This window comes from Panthera pardus, unplaced genomic scaffold (assembly GCF_024362965.1).
Source record: "Panthera pardus isolate Hobbes unplaced genomic scaffold, ASM2436296v1 HiC_scaffold_6, whole genome shotgun sequence".
In the NCBI taxonomy this organism is placed as follows: domain Eukaryota; kingdom Metazoa; phylum Chordata; class Mammalia; order Carnivora; family Felidae; genus Panthera; species Panthera pardus.
The window spans coordinates 123,580,785-123,598,138 of NW_026526991.1; the positions used below are offsets into that span (position 1 = coordinate 123,580,785).

The window sequence follows — 17,354 nt, forward strand, 5'->3', positions numbered from 1 at the left end:
TATCAGACAAAGGGCTAGTATCCAAAATCTATAAAGAGCTCACCAAACTCCACACCCAAAAAACAAATAATCCAGTGAAGAAATGGGCAGAAAACATCATTAGACACTTCTCTAAAGAAGACATCGGATGGACAACAGGCACATGAAAAGATGCTCAATGTCGCTCCTCATCAGGGAAATACAAATCAAAACCACACTCAGATATCACCTCACGCCAGTCAGAGTGGCCAAAATGAACAAATCAGGAGACTACAGATGCTGGAGAGGATGTGGAGAAACGGGAACCCTCTTGCACTGTTGGTGGGAATGCAAATTGGTGCAGCCGCTCTGGAAAGCAGTGTGGAGGTTCCTCAAAAAATCAAAAATAGACCTACCCTATGACCCAGCAATAGCACTGCTAGGAATTTACCCAAGGGATACAGGAGTACTGATGCATAGGGGCACTTGTACCACAATGTTTATAGCAGCACTCTCAACAATAGCCAAATTGTGGAAAAAGCCTAAATGTCCATCAACTGATGAATGGATAAAAAAAATTGTGGTTTATATACACAATGGAATACTACGTGGCAATGGGAAAGAATGAAATCTGGCCTTTTGTAGCAATGTGGATGGAACTGGAGAGTGTGATGCTAAGTGAAATAAGCCATACAGAGAAAGACTGATACCATATGGTTTCACTCTTATGTGGATCCTGAGAAACTTAACAGAAACCCATGGGGGAGGGGAAGGAAAAAAAAAAAAATAGGATAGAGTGGGAGAGAGCCAAAGCATAAGAGACTGTTAAAAACTGAGAACTGAGGGCTGATGGGGGGTGGGAGGGAGGGGAGGGGATATAATGGGCATTGAAGAGGGCATCTTTTGGGATGAGCACTGGGTGTTGTATGGAAACCAATATGACAATAAATTTAATATATTAAAAACAAAAAATAATAAATAAAATAAAAATAAATAAATAAATGAAAAGAATCAAATGTTAAACTGACTGTCCCACCAGGTGCGCCTATCCTATCTAATATTTTATAGGCAATGCCATACTATATTTTTAAGTGTATGTATTGATCAGTAATGGTAATTTTTCCTTTGACAATATATCATGAGCTTTTCCCCATTTTTAAGTAGTATTGAAAATGATAGATGGCACGCAGATGTCCAAAGTATAGATGTATCCAAACTTCTTTAAGCATTAACCTAATATTATGAAATTACATTATTTGCAATTTCCAGCATTTTTTTAGATGTATGTTTATCTTTGAGAGAGAGAGGGAGAGAGAGCGCACACGCTCTCAAACGGAGGAGGGGCAGAGAGCAAGAGAACCCAGAGAATTTGAAGCATGATCCTCACTGTCAGCACAAAGCCCAACATGGGGTTCCAACCCACAAACCATGAGATCGTGACTTCAGCCGAAGTCAAATGCTCAACCACTGAGCCATCCGGGTGCCCCACCCACCATCTTAAATAATGCTGTGATGACACCTTTGACATGAACTCTTTCTAAATGCTTTCTTGGAATGAATTCCTATATGTGAAATTACTAGTCAAAGGGTATGAACACTTTAAACATCTTATTCATATTTCAAAGACACTATCAAAAATGTAAGAGTTTGTACTACTCCTGCCGACAGTATATAAAAATTCTCATGTTCTCATACCCTTCACAAACATGGACATTCCTTTTTGTAATTTATGTTTAATTAATTTTTAAAATATTGGGAGCTTTTGGTTTTCGACTGTGACATATGATTGACAGTGAAGTTGATCATAGGTGGTTGTTTCCCTTTCTGTAAGTTTTACAAGTTGCCTTTTCAGGACTTTTACCCATATTTCTATCAGAGAATGCATCTTTCATTTGACATATTTACCTGGAAGAGAACTATTTGTCAAATACATTGAAAACATTGTTCTTCTTTCATTTTATTTACAATGCTTTTGATACACTGAAATTGTTATTTTACATTTTATATATTCTGATTTACTGATTTTTGTACTTTCTTCTTTACATGTAAAGCATAAAAAGGCCCTTCCTCATCTGAATATTTATACAATGTCAATATTCAACAAATATATTTTGAGGGTTTATTATACCTCAAAGCAAAAGAGAAACTCCTGACTTCAAAACTTACCATCAAGAACAATAAAGACTATGGCTTTACTTTTCACATTTAACACTTTACCTTTTGGAAGTCTTGATATGTGGAGTAAATAAGAAATTTATTCCATGAAATTGCCTCATATTCATTTGTTGCATATAAAAACACAGTCAGTGTTGTATGGTGGTTAGAGTTAAGCATTCTAGAATCAGACAATTGGCTGTGAATGTCAGTCCTTCCACTGAATAACTCTGTGTCCTTTGGCATTTTAGTTTACTTTACCTGAGCCTTATTTTATAAAGCTATAAGTTGGGACCTATAATAGTTCCTACTATCTTGGTGTTTGGTGCAGATTAAATGAAATACTCTATGGAAATTTCTTAACAGTGCTTGGCTTATAAGAAGTACTATAAACTGACTTGGAATGCCACCATTATTTTTTAATACATTATAGATATATTTCTTAATGTTTCTTATATATAGGAAAGCTGAATATTTCTAGTGATCAGATTCTTTTCTAAACATGAACTGCCACAATGTTGGGGTAGTTTACATGATACCTATTGCAAACCTACTAATAAAAGTTATTCCCTGTTGTTAATCAAATTCTTCTCCCCCTTTCTAGCTATTCTCACTCATTTTTCTGGATGACCTTGCCAAGTCCCTTTGATCAGATTCCAAAATTTACCCTGGTTATACTCTGTATTAGAATTTAACTAGATTGATTTCATGAACGTTAAAATGTATCTATTTACACTGTTGAAACACCGTATTAAGAAAACAATCTTATCATGAGTCTTCCATACATCAGTAATTTTTTATAATTTTCTTCAGCTAGGCTCTATAGATTTATTATTAGATTTCTCACATATATAATTTTGCTGTGCTATGGACTGAATATTTGTATCCCTTCAAAATTCATAGGTTGAGGGGCACCTGGGTGACTCAGTCGGTCAAGCATCTGACCTGATTTCAGTTCAGGTCATGACCTCGCTATTCCTGAGATCGAGCCCCACATAGGGCTCTGTGCTCAAAGCACAGAACCTGCTTGGAATTCTGTCCCCTCTCTCTGCCTCCCCACCCCTGCTCACATTCTCTCTTTCTCTCTCTCAAAATAAACAAAGTACAAAATTCATATGTTGAATCCCTAATCCCCAGTGTTATGGTATTCGGAGGTGGAGCCTTTAGGAGATGATTGGGTCACAACTATGGAGTCTTCATAATGGGATTAGTGCCTTTACAGAAAAGGAAGAGTTCTCCACCACCACCACCCCCCCCGCCCCCCCAGGTGAGGACACTGAAAAACAGCTCTCAGCAAACCAGGAGAAGCGCCTTCATCGGACATGAAACCTGCCAGCCTTTGATCTTAGACTTCTCAGCCTCTAGACTCTAAGAATTAAATGTTCTTTTTGTTCAGGTCACCCAGGTTATGGTATTTGTTATAGAAGCTCAAACTAAGACATTTTGCTTAGGATTTTTAGTTGTTTCAGGAAAATATGCATCAAACATTTTGCATACAATGCAGTAGTAACTTAAACGTTGTAGGTGAAATCTCACATTTCACTCTATTAATGCTTTAACTTCAAGTATTTCAATGAACCAATTCCTTTTTCAGGTAGTTGACATGTCACCCTATTGAGGAAGCAATGTTTATACTTAACATCGTCTGATTAAACCCTGTCACCTCTCGGATTTTGAGAACGCACCTCTAAGGTAATCTTTACCTATTTCACATAAAAAATTAGATTTATAAAAAGTCAGTACCTTTTGAAAAAAACTCTTGTTTCTAAATTGAAAAAGTGTGCAAAAGAAATAAAGTAAAACCTCAAAACCTTGTGATGTATCCCATCCAATCAAAGTCTAAAAATAGACACCAATTCCCTATAAAAAATACTAGACCAAATGGGAAGTTCTTAAGTATGACATGTAGGTAGGAGAAAAAAATGCCAGATTAACGGAATATATATGTTTTTCTTTTGAGTCACAGTCAATTTACCTCTGCAAGTGAATATATAACAGTGAATTTTAGTACGAACTTCTGGTATGCAAAAGTAATTATCTAAGAATATTTTCTGACAACACTTCAGTGGTGAGGATCCGTTGCATGGGATATATCTCCACATTGTATCAACAGTTTATAATCTTCTGGTTGACTTGGATCTGAATGGTAGCAATATAAGCAAGACTACTATCTTTATCTCCAAGTAAAAATACAAGAGTAAAGCCTTTGTACTCAAATAATTTTGAGAAATTGCTAGGAGAGAAGCTAGACTCTCTCTATACTTGATATGATTCTGATATTAAAATAAACATACAAATCAAAGAGAATGAGGGAAAATGGGCAATGGGGGTCAGCAAGGAAGCAGACAATGCAATGCTTGGAACATGATTTTAAAACAAAATACCCAGGGGCCACCTGCGTGGCTCATCCAGTTGAACGTCTGACTCTCGCTTTTGGTTCAGGTCATGATTGCATGGTTTTGTTTGTGAGTTCGAGCCCCACGTTGGGCTCTGTGCTGATGGTGCAGAGCCTGCTTGAGACTCCCTCCCCCTCTCTCTCTCTCTTTCTCTCTCTCTCTGCCCCTCCCTGAGACTCTCCCTTTCTCTCTTTCTCTCTCTTTCAAAACAAATAAATAAATTTTTAAAAATTTTTAAAAATGAAACAAGATACCCAGTACTACAGCATTTATTTCCTTGACTCAGGATGTCAATAAATTATAATGAAGAAGAACTCTTGTCAACATTAGAGCCAAACAGTTGTTATACCTAAAAATTATTTTTCTTGATCACTATATATTAAGTGCTTGATATAAATAGAATTTATTTCATTGTGAAGATTCAGTCTTTCTAAATAAACCTCATATCTTAAAAAAATAATTGTGAGTCAAACCAACAGGTTCAAGTACTCTGAAAAAAGAGACCCATCATGTAAAATAAGAAAATTCTCAAAAACCTATTAATAGGATCAGTTGCATCTGAAATTCAACTATGCCAATTTCATTAAGGAAAGTCAACATAGTAATCTATTTCTTTAAAGGTCACACCATTTGGATGCTAAAAAGGGGCACAGACTGATTTTTTTTTTCAAAAAGTAGCTATTTTACCATCATTATAAAGTTAGCTTTAAAAAAAAAATCTCATCCATAAGTTTCGCATCACAAAATTTTAGGGGAAAAATTGGCCATCATTATTCCTTCACAGTATTTCCCCCCTACTGTGGTGTACAAAAGAAACTCACACTTCAAAGCGATTCTTGATTTTATCTACAGGTTATGGTCCACATTTGAAATAAAATACCAAAGTGGAAACTTCTCAGAAATGAAAATGAAAAGCGAAACGCCAAAAGGTGATCTCCTAATGTAATGCTGAAAACGAAATCTGTTTATTCGACAGATCTGTTCCTTCATTTTCCTCCACAGCCATGAGTTATTAGAATTTTTCATGCAGTCAAGACCTTTCGCACTCAGCTGCTTCCTCCTTCTTTCACATTAACCTTTCCTGAAGTAGGCCCGTGCATGTTATCACAGCAAGCGTGCTAAGGGAAGCTGCGTAGAGATTAATAGCGGAAGGGACTTTGCACTTGTCAAACCAGCCAAGTGGTTCCTCTTTGCTGCTCACCAAAGAGCAGTGAGGGCTTTCCTAGGCAGGTCAGAGACGGACAGTACACCCACATTCAGCCTCTCTGGGTAAATTGGACACATATAGATGAATCCCTGTCTTCGGCTGCATTTTGTATTTAACAGTCACTAACAGCACCATCGGTGTCCCAAACTATGGGAGACAGATCAATAGCTCGTTTTCTTCTGCAGAGAAGAAATTTTTCACTATTCACTGTTCTTGTTCTAAGATCATAACAACTGAATATGTAACTGGAGGACAACAATAGCAAAACTGAATATATAGAAACTTGTTTTAGCAGAAGAAAATGAACAATTCTATAAACATGGATTCACATAGCATCCGGGGGAAAAAAAAAAAAAAAAGAAAAGCACAAGGTGCTCTAAAATACTAGAATTAGTGCCTCCAGGTAATTGACTCAATAGTTACTCTGAACCACAGTGAACCAATTTAACTTGATGAAAATGTGGTTTACAAAGGGTGATCGTATTGTAAGAAAAGCACGAGTTCCACTGATGACATGCAATATTCCTTCAAGATGTCACATTACAAGGGAAACCAGAGAAACATACACATCTTTGCCCATGTCTTTCCTTGGTGAACAGGCTCCTTTTTCATACTAGACCAGTAAGCAATGGAGCATCTTCCCACTGCTGAGAGTCAATGTATCTTCCTTTACAACCATTTGTAATGAGAAGGAGGTACAAGATCACACAATTAGCACATGGTTTATGCGGGATCCAAATCCAGGTCCTGCACTCGCAAGCTGGTGCTGTTTCCTGTGCCCCAGAATCAAAGGATACAGGCCAGAGTTGTGCTGTGTGTGCAAATCCGTACCAACTCACTTGGAGCTAGTGTCCTATGAGCAAAAATAAAATCTACTCATCCAACCTAAAATTCATTTTGAACATTTCCATATTGAATCTAAGTTTAAGCTCATCATTTCCATCACAGCATTTTTAAGCTTCAGCAATGAGCTTCTTTTGAATTTTGCTTCCCTAATACATTAAAAGTGATATTACCGCTTATCACTTTTTATATAATCCGTAAAAACTGGTTTAAAATACATTCCCTCCAGCTAGACTCTTAGCAATTGTATATTGTTTAAGTAGAGTCATTTTGATGTATGAACCCATCTCTTTATTAAAAAGTATATTTTAGTTTCTGATTGACACTACAGGCGTGTCCGTGAAGTCCATACGGGCCAGGTATCTAGCCGAATCTCCCTGGACTGCCCATCAGCCCCTGGTTTGAAGGTGGAACTGAAACCGGAGAAAGGAGAAGAATGACACTTACACTGCTGTTCATCGCTCCTGTCCCCACACTGATCTGTAAAGTCACACACGTTGTCAGGAGGCAAGGACAACCCATTGCTACACTGAAAGGCTTCGGTTCCTTGCTGAACCCACGGAGAGACGAAAACACAAGAAATCCAAAGGAAACAAAAAGCTTCATTCCTTGGGAATGCTACCATTTCGGCCAAGCAGAAGAGCAGCACTTGATAGGTCTCTGGGAGATCAGGCAGTTGTAATGGATGAATCCATAATCAGAAACATCGTTTCTCTTTTCCCTACTCTTTCTTTTCCAGATTTGCCTCTTACTCTTACGAGCGAGCGGGTAACTATTGGTAAATGCCTGCAACTCTCACAAGTGACTCCCAAAGCAGTTCACTTACTCTTTCAGAGGAGTGTCTTTAGAAAATATTTAACCTGAGCAATTGCACCATTTCTGTATCTAGCTAAACATGGATATTTATTGCCCTGTGTATGTCCTATGTAAACAATGTCAGCCTTTATGACCATGCTATCTCCTGAAAGAAAATTTTAAGAACCAAAGGGCAGGCACATAAATGGTGTGGGGCTACAATAAAGTTATACGTCACATAGCAATGTGCTGTATTAATTCCTATGCCTCTTTAATTGCATTCATGTAATTTAGAACATCATTGTGGTTGCTGAAACTTATTAAAATATTTCAGGCCTGATTATTAGAATCTCTCTGTGAGCATGAAATGCAGATCCTTAGCTATTAGACAGAAACCCTGTACTGCTTGTTTGGATGAATTGAGAACCATAGGATTTTAAAAGCGGGAGGGACATTGGAAGCCATTGTTTTAGATATCACACAACTTGGGCGCCCAAAGAAGTTAAGGGTATTTATGGGGAAATACAGTAACTTGGGGTTAGAAACTAGAAGGCAAGTTTCCGACGGCCGAGGGCAGTATTCTTGGTTGTCTAGCACCCTGATCCTCTTGTCAGCTCATCTTAATTTGCTGCACAACCAAAACATGATTGCAGAATGCATATTCACAATGAACAGTATTCTGAAGTTTGGGACACACTGATGTATTCATAATAAAATTCCATGAAGCTTAATAATCATAGAAATCATATGAAGTTGAATATTCAAAATGTCCCTTTACATTTGATTTCTTAAAGGCATATTGAAGCTCTTTCTCAACCACTTTGTCATTTCTGCAATATAACCACGAGAAACAAAGCTACTCCATGAGGGGCGCCTGGGTGGCGCAGTCGGTTAAGCGTCCGACTTCAGCCAGGTCACGATCTCGCGGTCCGGGAGTTCGAGCCCCGCGTCAGGCTCTGGGCTGATGGCTCGGAGCCTGGAGCCTGTTTCCGATTCTGTGTCTCCCTCTCTCTCTCTGCCCCTCCCCCGTTCATGCTCTGTCTCTCTCTGTCCCTAAATAAAAAACGTTGAAAAAAAATTAAAAAAAAAAAAAAAGCTACTCCATGAGACTGTAAGAAGCAAATGGGGAATGTGGAGTGCAAAGGACCACAGATCAAGGGCAGGGATGCATCCACCCATTGAATAACAATGTTGGGAGAGTAAGATTTTCTCCATATTCTAGAAAAAGGACCCACTGTATATATAAAGGTCTAATGTGTGGGCATTCCAGATTCTAGGAGGAAAATCCATAATTTTGCCCTATCGTTGAGCACCCCATGCTCAATCTGGCATTTCATTGTTCTGTGCTTTACTCCAATTTCAGAAATACTTCTTCTTCTTACCTCTGTTTTATACATGAATATTAATTCATACCTAACCTACTTCTCTCTTTTGTGTGTCTCTTAAATGTTGATTATCCTCATAGTTCCATCCCAGTCTTTCTCTTTGCTCAGATTATACTTTTTTTTTCTAGGCTTTTTCTTCACTATGGTGATTCTGAGCATCATCTATGTATTGTCCCAAATCTATTTCTGAAGGCTGATATGATATGTTCCTCAAATCTATACTGTAAGCTTTCTTTCTTTTTTAAAAAAAATTTTAATGTTTATTTTTTGAGAGAAAGAGACAGACAGAGAGATGGAGCGTGAGCGGGGAGGGGCAGAGAGAGAGGGAGACACAGAATCCTAAGCAGGCTCCAGGCTCTGAGCTGTCAGCACAGAGCCCAACACAGGGCTCGAACTCATAAACTGTGAGATCATGACCTGAGCCGAAGTCTGATGTTTAACCACCTGAGCCACCAAGCTGCCCCTTTCTTTTTTTATTTGAGAGAGAGAGAGAGAGAGGGAGAGACAGAGAGAGAAAGTGCACGCATGCACAGGTGAGCGGGGGAGGGCAGAGAGAGAGAGAGATTGAATCTCAAGCAGGCTTCAAGCTATCAGCACCGAGCCCGATGTGGGGCTTAACCTCATCACCCTGAGATCATGACCTGAGCAGAAATCAAGAATCAGATGCTCAACAGACTGAGCCACCTAGGTGCCCCATATACCGTAAGTCTTCTTTCTTAGTGCACACGTGCACGTGCTTGCACGAACACACACACACACACACACACACACACACACACACACACCACATAGCCAGGTGGCATAAGAATGCAAAAGTAAGCTCTTCTGCATTCCCCAACCCACTCAGCTAGCTAATACCCACCTTCTATATTTCAGTGAATGGCACCTTCTTCCGTCCCAAACCAGGGAATTATGCATTGTTCCTGGACCACTCTTGCCCACTCCACCCATCAATCATCAAGTCTTCCGCATTCTGTATTTCAGTTAAAGACTCTATCAAATCTCATCTCAGCAACACCATGAACCAAAAGTCACTGCTACCCACACTCATTTTCCATCCCTCAGTCAGAATCATCATTTTAAAGCACAAAGATATTCCTACATATTTTCCTCTGAAATCAGTATAAATGCCATATTCCTTAGCATGACCTAGAAACATAGCCTGTCTTTCTAGGTTCATTGTTATGCCCTCTGTTATGCTCTCACTCACTATATTACTGAATTATGGGGGCACCTGGGTGACTCAGTTGGTTGAACGTCTGACTCTTATTTTCAGCTCAGGTCATGATCCCAGGGTCATGGGCTAGAGCCCCACATAGGGCTCTGTGCCGAGCATGGAGCCTGCTTAAGATTCTCTCTCTCTCCCTCTGCCCCTCTCCCCCACTGTGTCCTCTCTCTCTCTCTCTAAAATGAAAAATAATATTACTGAATTACTGTACTGGCATTTTTCTGAACATGCCATCTCTTGACTCCTGATCTGAGATCTCTTCCCCACTCCATTCACCAGAAAGAAAATTAATACTAATTTTTCTTTATTTTTCAGCTTTGGGGACTTTCTCTAAATCTTGGCTGATTCCCCAAGGCCGAGCTAAGTTTGACTCCTGGATTCTCTCACAGGCTGCTGTTCCCAGGACCTACAGCTCTGGAATGGTCACTATGTGTTTACTTCAGTGATGCCTCTGCTAGTCTGTGAAATAAAGCAGGACAGTGACTTTTTCACTGTTATATCCCCAGTTACTAGCACAGTTCCCAGCAGATAGTAGTTGTTCCATAAGTAATTGCTAATTGAATGGAATTAATGAGAGCTTTACAACCATTTTAACTTGTGCTAGGCACATATAAATACATGCAATGAAGATGTGAAACTTTAAAACACCGGTACATAAAAGATTTATATTCTTGTGTTTATTGCTGCTTTTCCATTCCCGAAGGGGACGGGGAGGTACAGGCTTCCAATTATGGAATGATTAAGTCATGGGGATCAAAAGTACAGCATAGGGAATATAATCAATGGTACTGTAATAGTTGCATTGTAAAAAAGCAATCGATCTATGAAGCTTGTGCTACTTTAAAAAGCCTTTCAGATTTTGAAATTGCAATTTTGTATTACGTTAGCAAAGCGCCCCACCATCCTCCCTGCACTAATTAAGTAAATGTCAGAGCTCATTTCAGGTTCCCTCTGGAAGGAAGGAGGGAAGGAAAGGGGGAAAGAGAGAAGGAGGGAGGGAGGGAGGGAGGGAGGGAGGGAAGGAGGGAGAGAAGGAAGGAAGGAAGGAAGGAAGGAAGGAAGGAAGGAAAAAAGAGGGTAAGGGGGAGGGAGGGAGGAAGGGAAGAAAAGAAGGAGGATGGGAGGAAAGAAGGAAGGAAAGAAGGAAGGACAGGAGGGAGGAGGAAGGCAGAAAGTGAGGAAGGGAGGAAAGAAGGGAAAGAGTGAAAAAGAGAGAGGAATAAAGGAGAAAGAGAAGGAAGACAAGAGGGGAAGAGGGAAGGGAAACAAGAGTAAAGAGACATACAAACCCAGAAACATTTCAATTTTATATCCTGATTCTGAATTCAGGCCCTGTGACATTGTATACGTTCACTGTTTTCCATTTAGAAGAAAGAAATCACATATTTTGTTGCTGCCATAGCTGTTTATTGCCTCGTTTCAGCTGGAAAACTCCTTTATTAACTGTTACTTCCTACTAAAAATAACATTACCCTATACTGTTTCAAGTGGCATTCATCATTTAGACAAGAAATGAACTAGAATCGCCCAAAATAAAGCAGAATAATCCAGTAGCATAATATTTTATAAGGCAAATTTATATTTTGTTGCCAAAAAATAAAATTATTTTCAATTGATATTTCCTTATCACTTTTTCTCTACATGCACTGAAAAGGACAAGGAATACATAGATATTAATAGCAAGGTTCTCCCTACCTGTTTTTCTGAGGAAGGGATGAACGCCCTGTAGATCCCAATGTTCTATCCCTGAGCTAGGTGCTTCATACGTATTGTCTCATTATGTCCCAAACACCCTCTTGTGCTGCCTACTTTTGCTTTAAAAGTGTCACTCACTTGCCCAATATCACATGAGTCTTAAATGATGGGGCTTGGCTATGACCCAAGATAGAAGAAAAACGACCATACAATGTTAATTGAATTATATGGCCAACAATTTTCACAAGGCATTTAAAAACTTCTGAGTGAGACTTCCAAGTAGCAAAATATTCAAAAGTGACACAGCAAATTCATTTTCAAGTAGATACACTGTTTATCTTTTTTTTTTTAAGACTGAGCACCTATTTATACTAGACCCTGGGCATGGGGGCAAGAAGACAGGAGGGGTACAATAGAGAGTAAGACAGTGTCCAGACTTAAAAGAATGTACAACCTGGGAATGGAGATCTAAAACATTTATGAAAAACGGACACATGCTACTTCCAGTTTTGGCAACAACAATGGACTCTTTTTCTGTAAAAACATATAAGCCAACTAACTATAAAAATGTTAGATGTGGAATATAAAATGCCTTTAAATGTATAACTGAGTCGTGAGGCTGTAAAACGTAAAGCAAATCCCAAGACCTGAAAGGGAGATGAGAGGAGACCAAGCCAACGCAATAGACAGTTTATTACTGGATGACCATCGTCAGTAACATTTTCAGAACAACTCCAGAATTGATGCAAAATAATCACTGGGAGATGTTAGCAAATGCAAGAACAGTGAGGAAAGACAGAAGCTGTATTGCAGATGAAAGCAAGCTAGAACCCCAGTCATGAACGTGGAACTGAGAAGGGTAATAAAAGAATTGAGATCTGCATAAGATAAGCAACTACAACTGACATGTTTGCATAAAGCCAGAGGAAGAATCTGCTAGGAAAAAAAAATCCCTAGCACCTTCGTAAGGCATGTCAGAATTTCCATAAATTATAGTCATCCAAATAAGGGCTCATGGTGAAAAATTAACTGGCAAATGACAAACACATTGCTTATGATTCAGAGCTAGCACAAATAATCAAATGAACGAAGGCACAATAAGATACCCAGATGTTTCATACATTGGCATTATGGGATAATGAATATAAAAAAAATTATGTACTAAATATACACAAGATTAAATTTTAAAAATAAGCACAGGGAAGAAAAGACCAGGTATGATTTTGCAGAAGTGACCTGGAAAGATATAATCGTTCAAAATAAAAACAATGAATACATATACTATATGTATATTTCCTATTTATGCCACTTGTTTTTTTAATTTTTTAATACTCATTTCTGAGAGACAGTGTGGGGGTGAGGGGGAAGGAGCAGAGAGAGACGGAGACACAGAATCCGAAGTAGGCTCCAGGTTCTGAGTTGTCAGCACAGAGCCCGACGCAGGGCTCGAACTCACAGACTACAAGATCATGACCTGAGCTGAAGTCAGACACTTAACCAACTGAGCCACCCAGGCACCCCATAGACTGGCAGGTAACTTTTCAACAGCAACGATATAAGCCAATAAGATAGTGGCATCTGTAACAAATGTAAGATAATGGAATGATGGTTTTATAGTGATGAGAAAAAAATCACAATGGAACTTAAGAGTTAGCCGTGACCGGAATGTTTATTCAGGATAGGGGATAAAATAATTTTGAAATGATTGAAAACTGACGGACTTTGTTTTCAACACACCCTGAGCAATGGATACATTCTAAATTCTGTACCCAACAAGAATACATAGAAATAAAATACGAGTCCCATAACACTAATTTCAATATATTTCAAAGACTTAGTGTTACCCAGATGACTTTCTCCGCTGGCAATGACATTCAGTGAAGAATCAGAAAATTGAAAAGAAATTAAAAAAAAATAAAGGTGCAAATTTTAAAAATGCCATGAAGGATACAGCATTGTGAACAGACGCCCTGGGAGCGTGAGCCATCTGCTTGTGGCGCTTATCTGGGACTTCAGGCCCTACTCAACTCTGTCTTGTATATACTGCTTTCCCTGATGATGGATTGCTGCTTGGCACACTCAAATTACATCACCTTCAATTTATTTTAAGTGGCTCAACTTGCAGGGTCATTGCTGTTGCTTGCTCAGGAATTTAGTCTCAATCTGCGCCCAACAGCTACTTCTTGAGAGGAAGATACCTATGCGCTGGCTTTACTCCCAAATGATAGGAACCTGTAATGTGATTCACTGACAGAGTGGGACATACTCTTATCAAGGCGACTAAATGTTCACAGATTCTTTCACTGCGCTCTTAACAAATTCAAGAACATTGCCTTGTATTAGGTACTACACAGATTTATGTTTTGTTTTATACATAGCTTGTATCTGAAACTCAAATAAGCCAACCAAGTTTCCTGTATCTTTCTTAGAGGTATAAAATGCAAGACGAGGTGAATTTTCTCTCACTGTAAGAGTTATCTTTCTTTATTCCAAGGAACTTCATGAATGTGTTAGCACTCTGAATATCTATGGGGTTTATTACCCAACCTATATGAACTTCTATATGAACTTCTGAATATCTATGGGGTTTATTACCCAACCTATATGAACATCCTATATGAACTTCTCCCAAGTATTTTAAAAAGCTGCCCACCTGTGCTTATCAAATTCTGTCAGATTATTGCCATGTCTGCAGTGAATGAGCATGATGTGTCGTGCAATGGTGAGACAATCCGGGCATCTACAGACCATATATGCCTCAGAGCAAGTGAGTCGATCGTGCTCTGCCATACAACAATGAAGGCATATTGTTGTCCCTCCTGACTGAAAACAAAATTTGTCTAGAGTTCTCTGCTTATTGGAATAGAACAAATCCATACATCTTCCACAGACACAGCTACACAGAGGCTTTGCTGGCTTGCTTCAGTAAAGAAACTACATCTAAAGAGCACTGTTATCAAAATCATCATCTGGTTATCCTTTCAACGATCATCCATTACTTTCCAAGGCTCAGCCACCTCTGCAAAGGACAAAAGGCAAGTCAAATTAGTTGACAGGAATTAGTGCCCATGGTGGTACCAATCTCTGCAGTTCCCCCAGAGGTGGGGTTTCACTTTATTTATTCCTACCTATGAAGAAAGAGTTAACATGGCAGGACCAGCTAACATCCATGTCCAAAAGGCATACTTTCAATGTTGGCCCTTGGCTAGCATCTAAGAACTACCCGTTCCTACCATTCTAACCGATTAAGAGGAGCTCACTCTGCCTAAACTGTTTGTACAAACAAAAATATAATTTATGCTGAACACCTGCTTTCCTTCTGGGAGTCTAGAATTTTAATATGTTCCAGGCAGAAACTGCTTACATGATCAACCACCAATAAAAAAGTCCATGGCACTGAGTATCTTAGGATCTCCTCTGGTTGTCACCATTCCACCTGTGTTGTCACAACTCATTGCTGTAATTAAGTGTGTTCTGTGTGACTCCACTGGCAGAAGACTCTGGAGGTGTGCCTCTGGTTCCCCCTAGACAGGGCCCCGTATATCTTTTCCCTTTGTTGATCTTGCTCTGGATTTTTTCACTGTTGCCATGAGTACAACTATAGGCTGAGTCCAGTGCGTCTCCCTAGAAAATCATTGAACTGGGTTTTGAGGACCTCCTGACACAACTACCATAACAGAAGTCATTTAATGGATCAGGAATAAGTGGGAAGATACTACCAAATATTGAGTACATCTGCTCCAACTACTCATTCAGCTAGTAGAAAAACAACCACAGCATGGTTTTATAGAATCTGTGAGCCACTGAGAAGTGGACTTGGACCTAAATTCCACTCATCACCTAACCTTCATATGTCCCACCTCTGACCAATAGAACCATGGTGATTTTCTAGATATCCAGGAACTAATACCAGCTTAGAACTAGGATTGGAGTATTTCCCATTTTCCAGCCAGCCATTACCATCCAACGGCATAGGCACCAGACTCAGAAGAGTTTTTTGTTGCTGTTTTTACATCAGGTCATGTAGGGTTTTCATAAGTGGCCCACCTCTTTTATTGCTATGGATCTCAAGTTCCATTAGCCACCAACAAAGGTCCCGAAATTGAGTACCTGGCTTTGCTGACTACTATGATAACGTTGTAGTAACCATGCTAACCTGGCCCCTAACAATCGCGTTTTGTTACTGGCCAGCATCACTTTGAGATACCGTCATCTCCACTTTATGTGAGATCTGAATAGGTCAGCCATTACAGCATTTCGTAAGAATTCTGACAGTCTCTTCAGCAAACTACTTCTAAATGTTTTCCTACCCGTGGCCTTGCAGGACATCTCAGTTTATATGGAATAGGAGGAGAATAAACAAACTACACCAAAAATGCTATTGGTTACCATTTGGTATTGGCTACCAGACAATCCACTCCAACATTCCTGTTTTCCCAAATCTTGAATTTCTGTCTCTTCACTATTAGCGTCTCAAATTCATTTATCGTAAACCTCCAGAAGGTCCAGGTCCCAGTCAGTTGAACTGAGCAACCGATTAGAAGCCCCTCTAAATGCTCAAAAATAAAGAAATCTTCAACCCAATTCGAAATTGCGTACCTGAACCAGGCTCTTGATTTGCACACATGGTTCCCATTTTCTACTGATATGAGTTAGCAAATAATCAAAATCCTTTTTGCGTGTTAGTTTGCCCTTCACAGATCTGCTTCTAGTTTGGAGAGCAATGAGGATGGTGAGAATGAGACATGAGGAAAACTCGCAGGCACATGTGAGGTGATCCTCAAATGAGGTGGTGGCATATCTCCTGACAAGGTGGAACCAGGCTTCTCAGAGGAGGAAGGGCTACTTCGTTTATCAAGGGAAGCTGGTAGTGAGGGTGTCAGGCGTTAGAGGAACTTCCAGTCATCCAAATGCTCCCCGATTCTCCATTCCAGTTCTTAGGATCTCACATTCTCATGAACAATGCCCTAGCTTTTTCATAAGAGGCTTAAAGAGTCTCTCAATTCAAACTACATTGGAAATCAACAAATTGCAAAAGCTAACTCAGTCTACAACAACAGCAATAATACCTACAGAGGTTATTTTAGGGAACCATAAAGTTTCCTGGTCCTCTCACTATGCCTTGGCCCTTTTTTTTTTTTTAAGAATTGTACCCACCCAATACTACAATTCTGGAATTCCTCATTCTCAACCATAATGGTTTTCACAGCGGCAACCTGATCTGCTAAAGCGACCTGATCACCTTCAGTATGTCCCACAGTCCACATTGACAAAGATGAAATTGCACCACTCTTTGCCACAAAATGTTAGTGCCACGTCTAACGCTAACAGGATTTTCACTGCTTTAAACCCCAAACAAGGTCAGATACCCCAGCCTAGGTGTAGTTTATTTTAGAAACTACAGTTGGCAACCATCCTTGTGAACAAGTGTATTACCAACTAAGGATCAGTAGCAAACAATAGAAAGTATTCCATTGGTTTCAGCAGAAGTAATTTATTATAAGCTTTTAGATAGTTTCAAAATAATATGCAAGGGCTGAAGGAGTAAACTTCACAAGGCATTTCTAGGAATAACTCACAGATTCCAAAATCACAATTCTGTCTTGGAGTCTACTTTTTGAAGGACCTGGATTAACACACCCAATATAAAGTACACCTAAGTTAATGTTCATAGGAACTTTGAGGAAGAGTTT

The 17,354-nt window shown here is 39.3% G+C and overlaps 1 protein-coding gene across 2 annotated transcripts in view; it reads right to left on the reverse strand.

Moving 5' to 3' along the window:
• The window catches only part of MALRD1 (MAM and LDL receptor class A domain containing 1), a 770,287-nt gene extending 762,939 nt beyond the window's left edge, over positions 1 to 7,348 (reverse strand). For both annotated transcript variants that reach the window (XM_053896000.1, XM_019460623.2), the window contains exon 1: positions 7,006 to 7,348. In XM_053896000.1, the coding sequence (XP_053751975.1) occupies positions 7,006 to 7,183 (178 nt within the window). In that variant the 5' untranslated portion in view covers positions 7,184 to 7,348. The remainder of the gene's footprint in view (positions 1 to 7,005) is intronic.
• Positions 7,349 to 17,354: the final 10,006 nt, after the last annotated feature.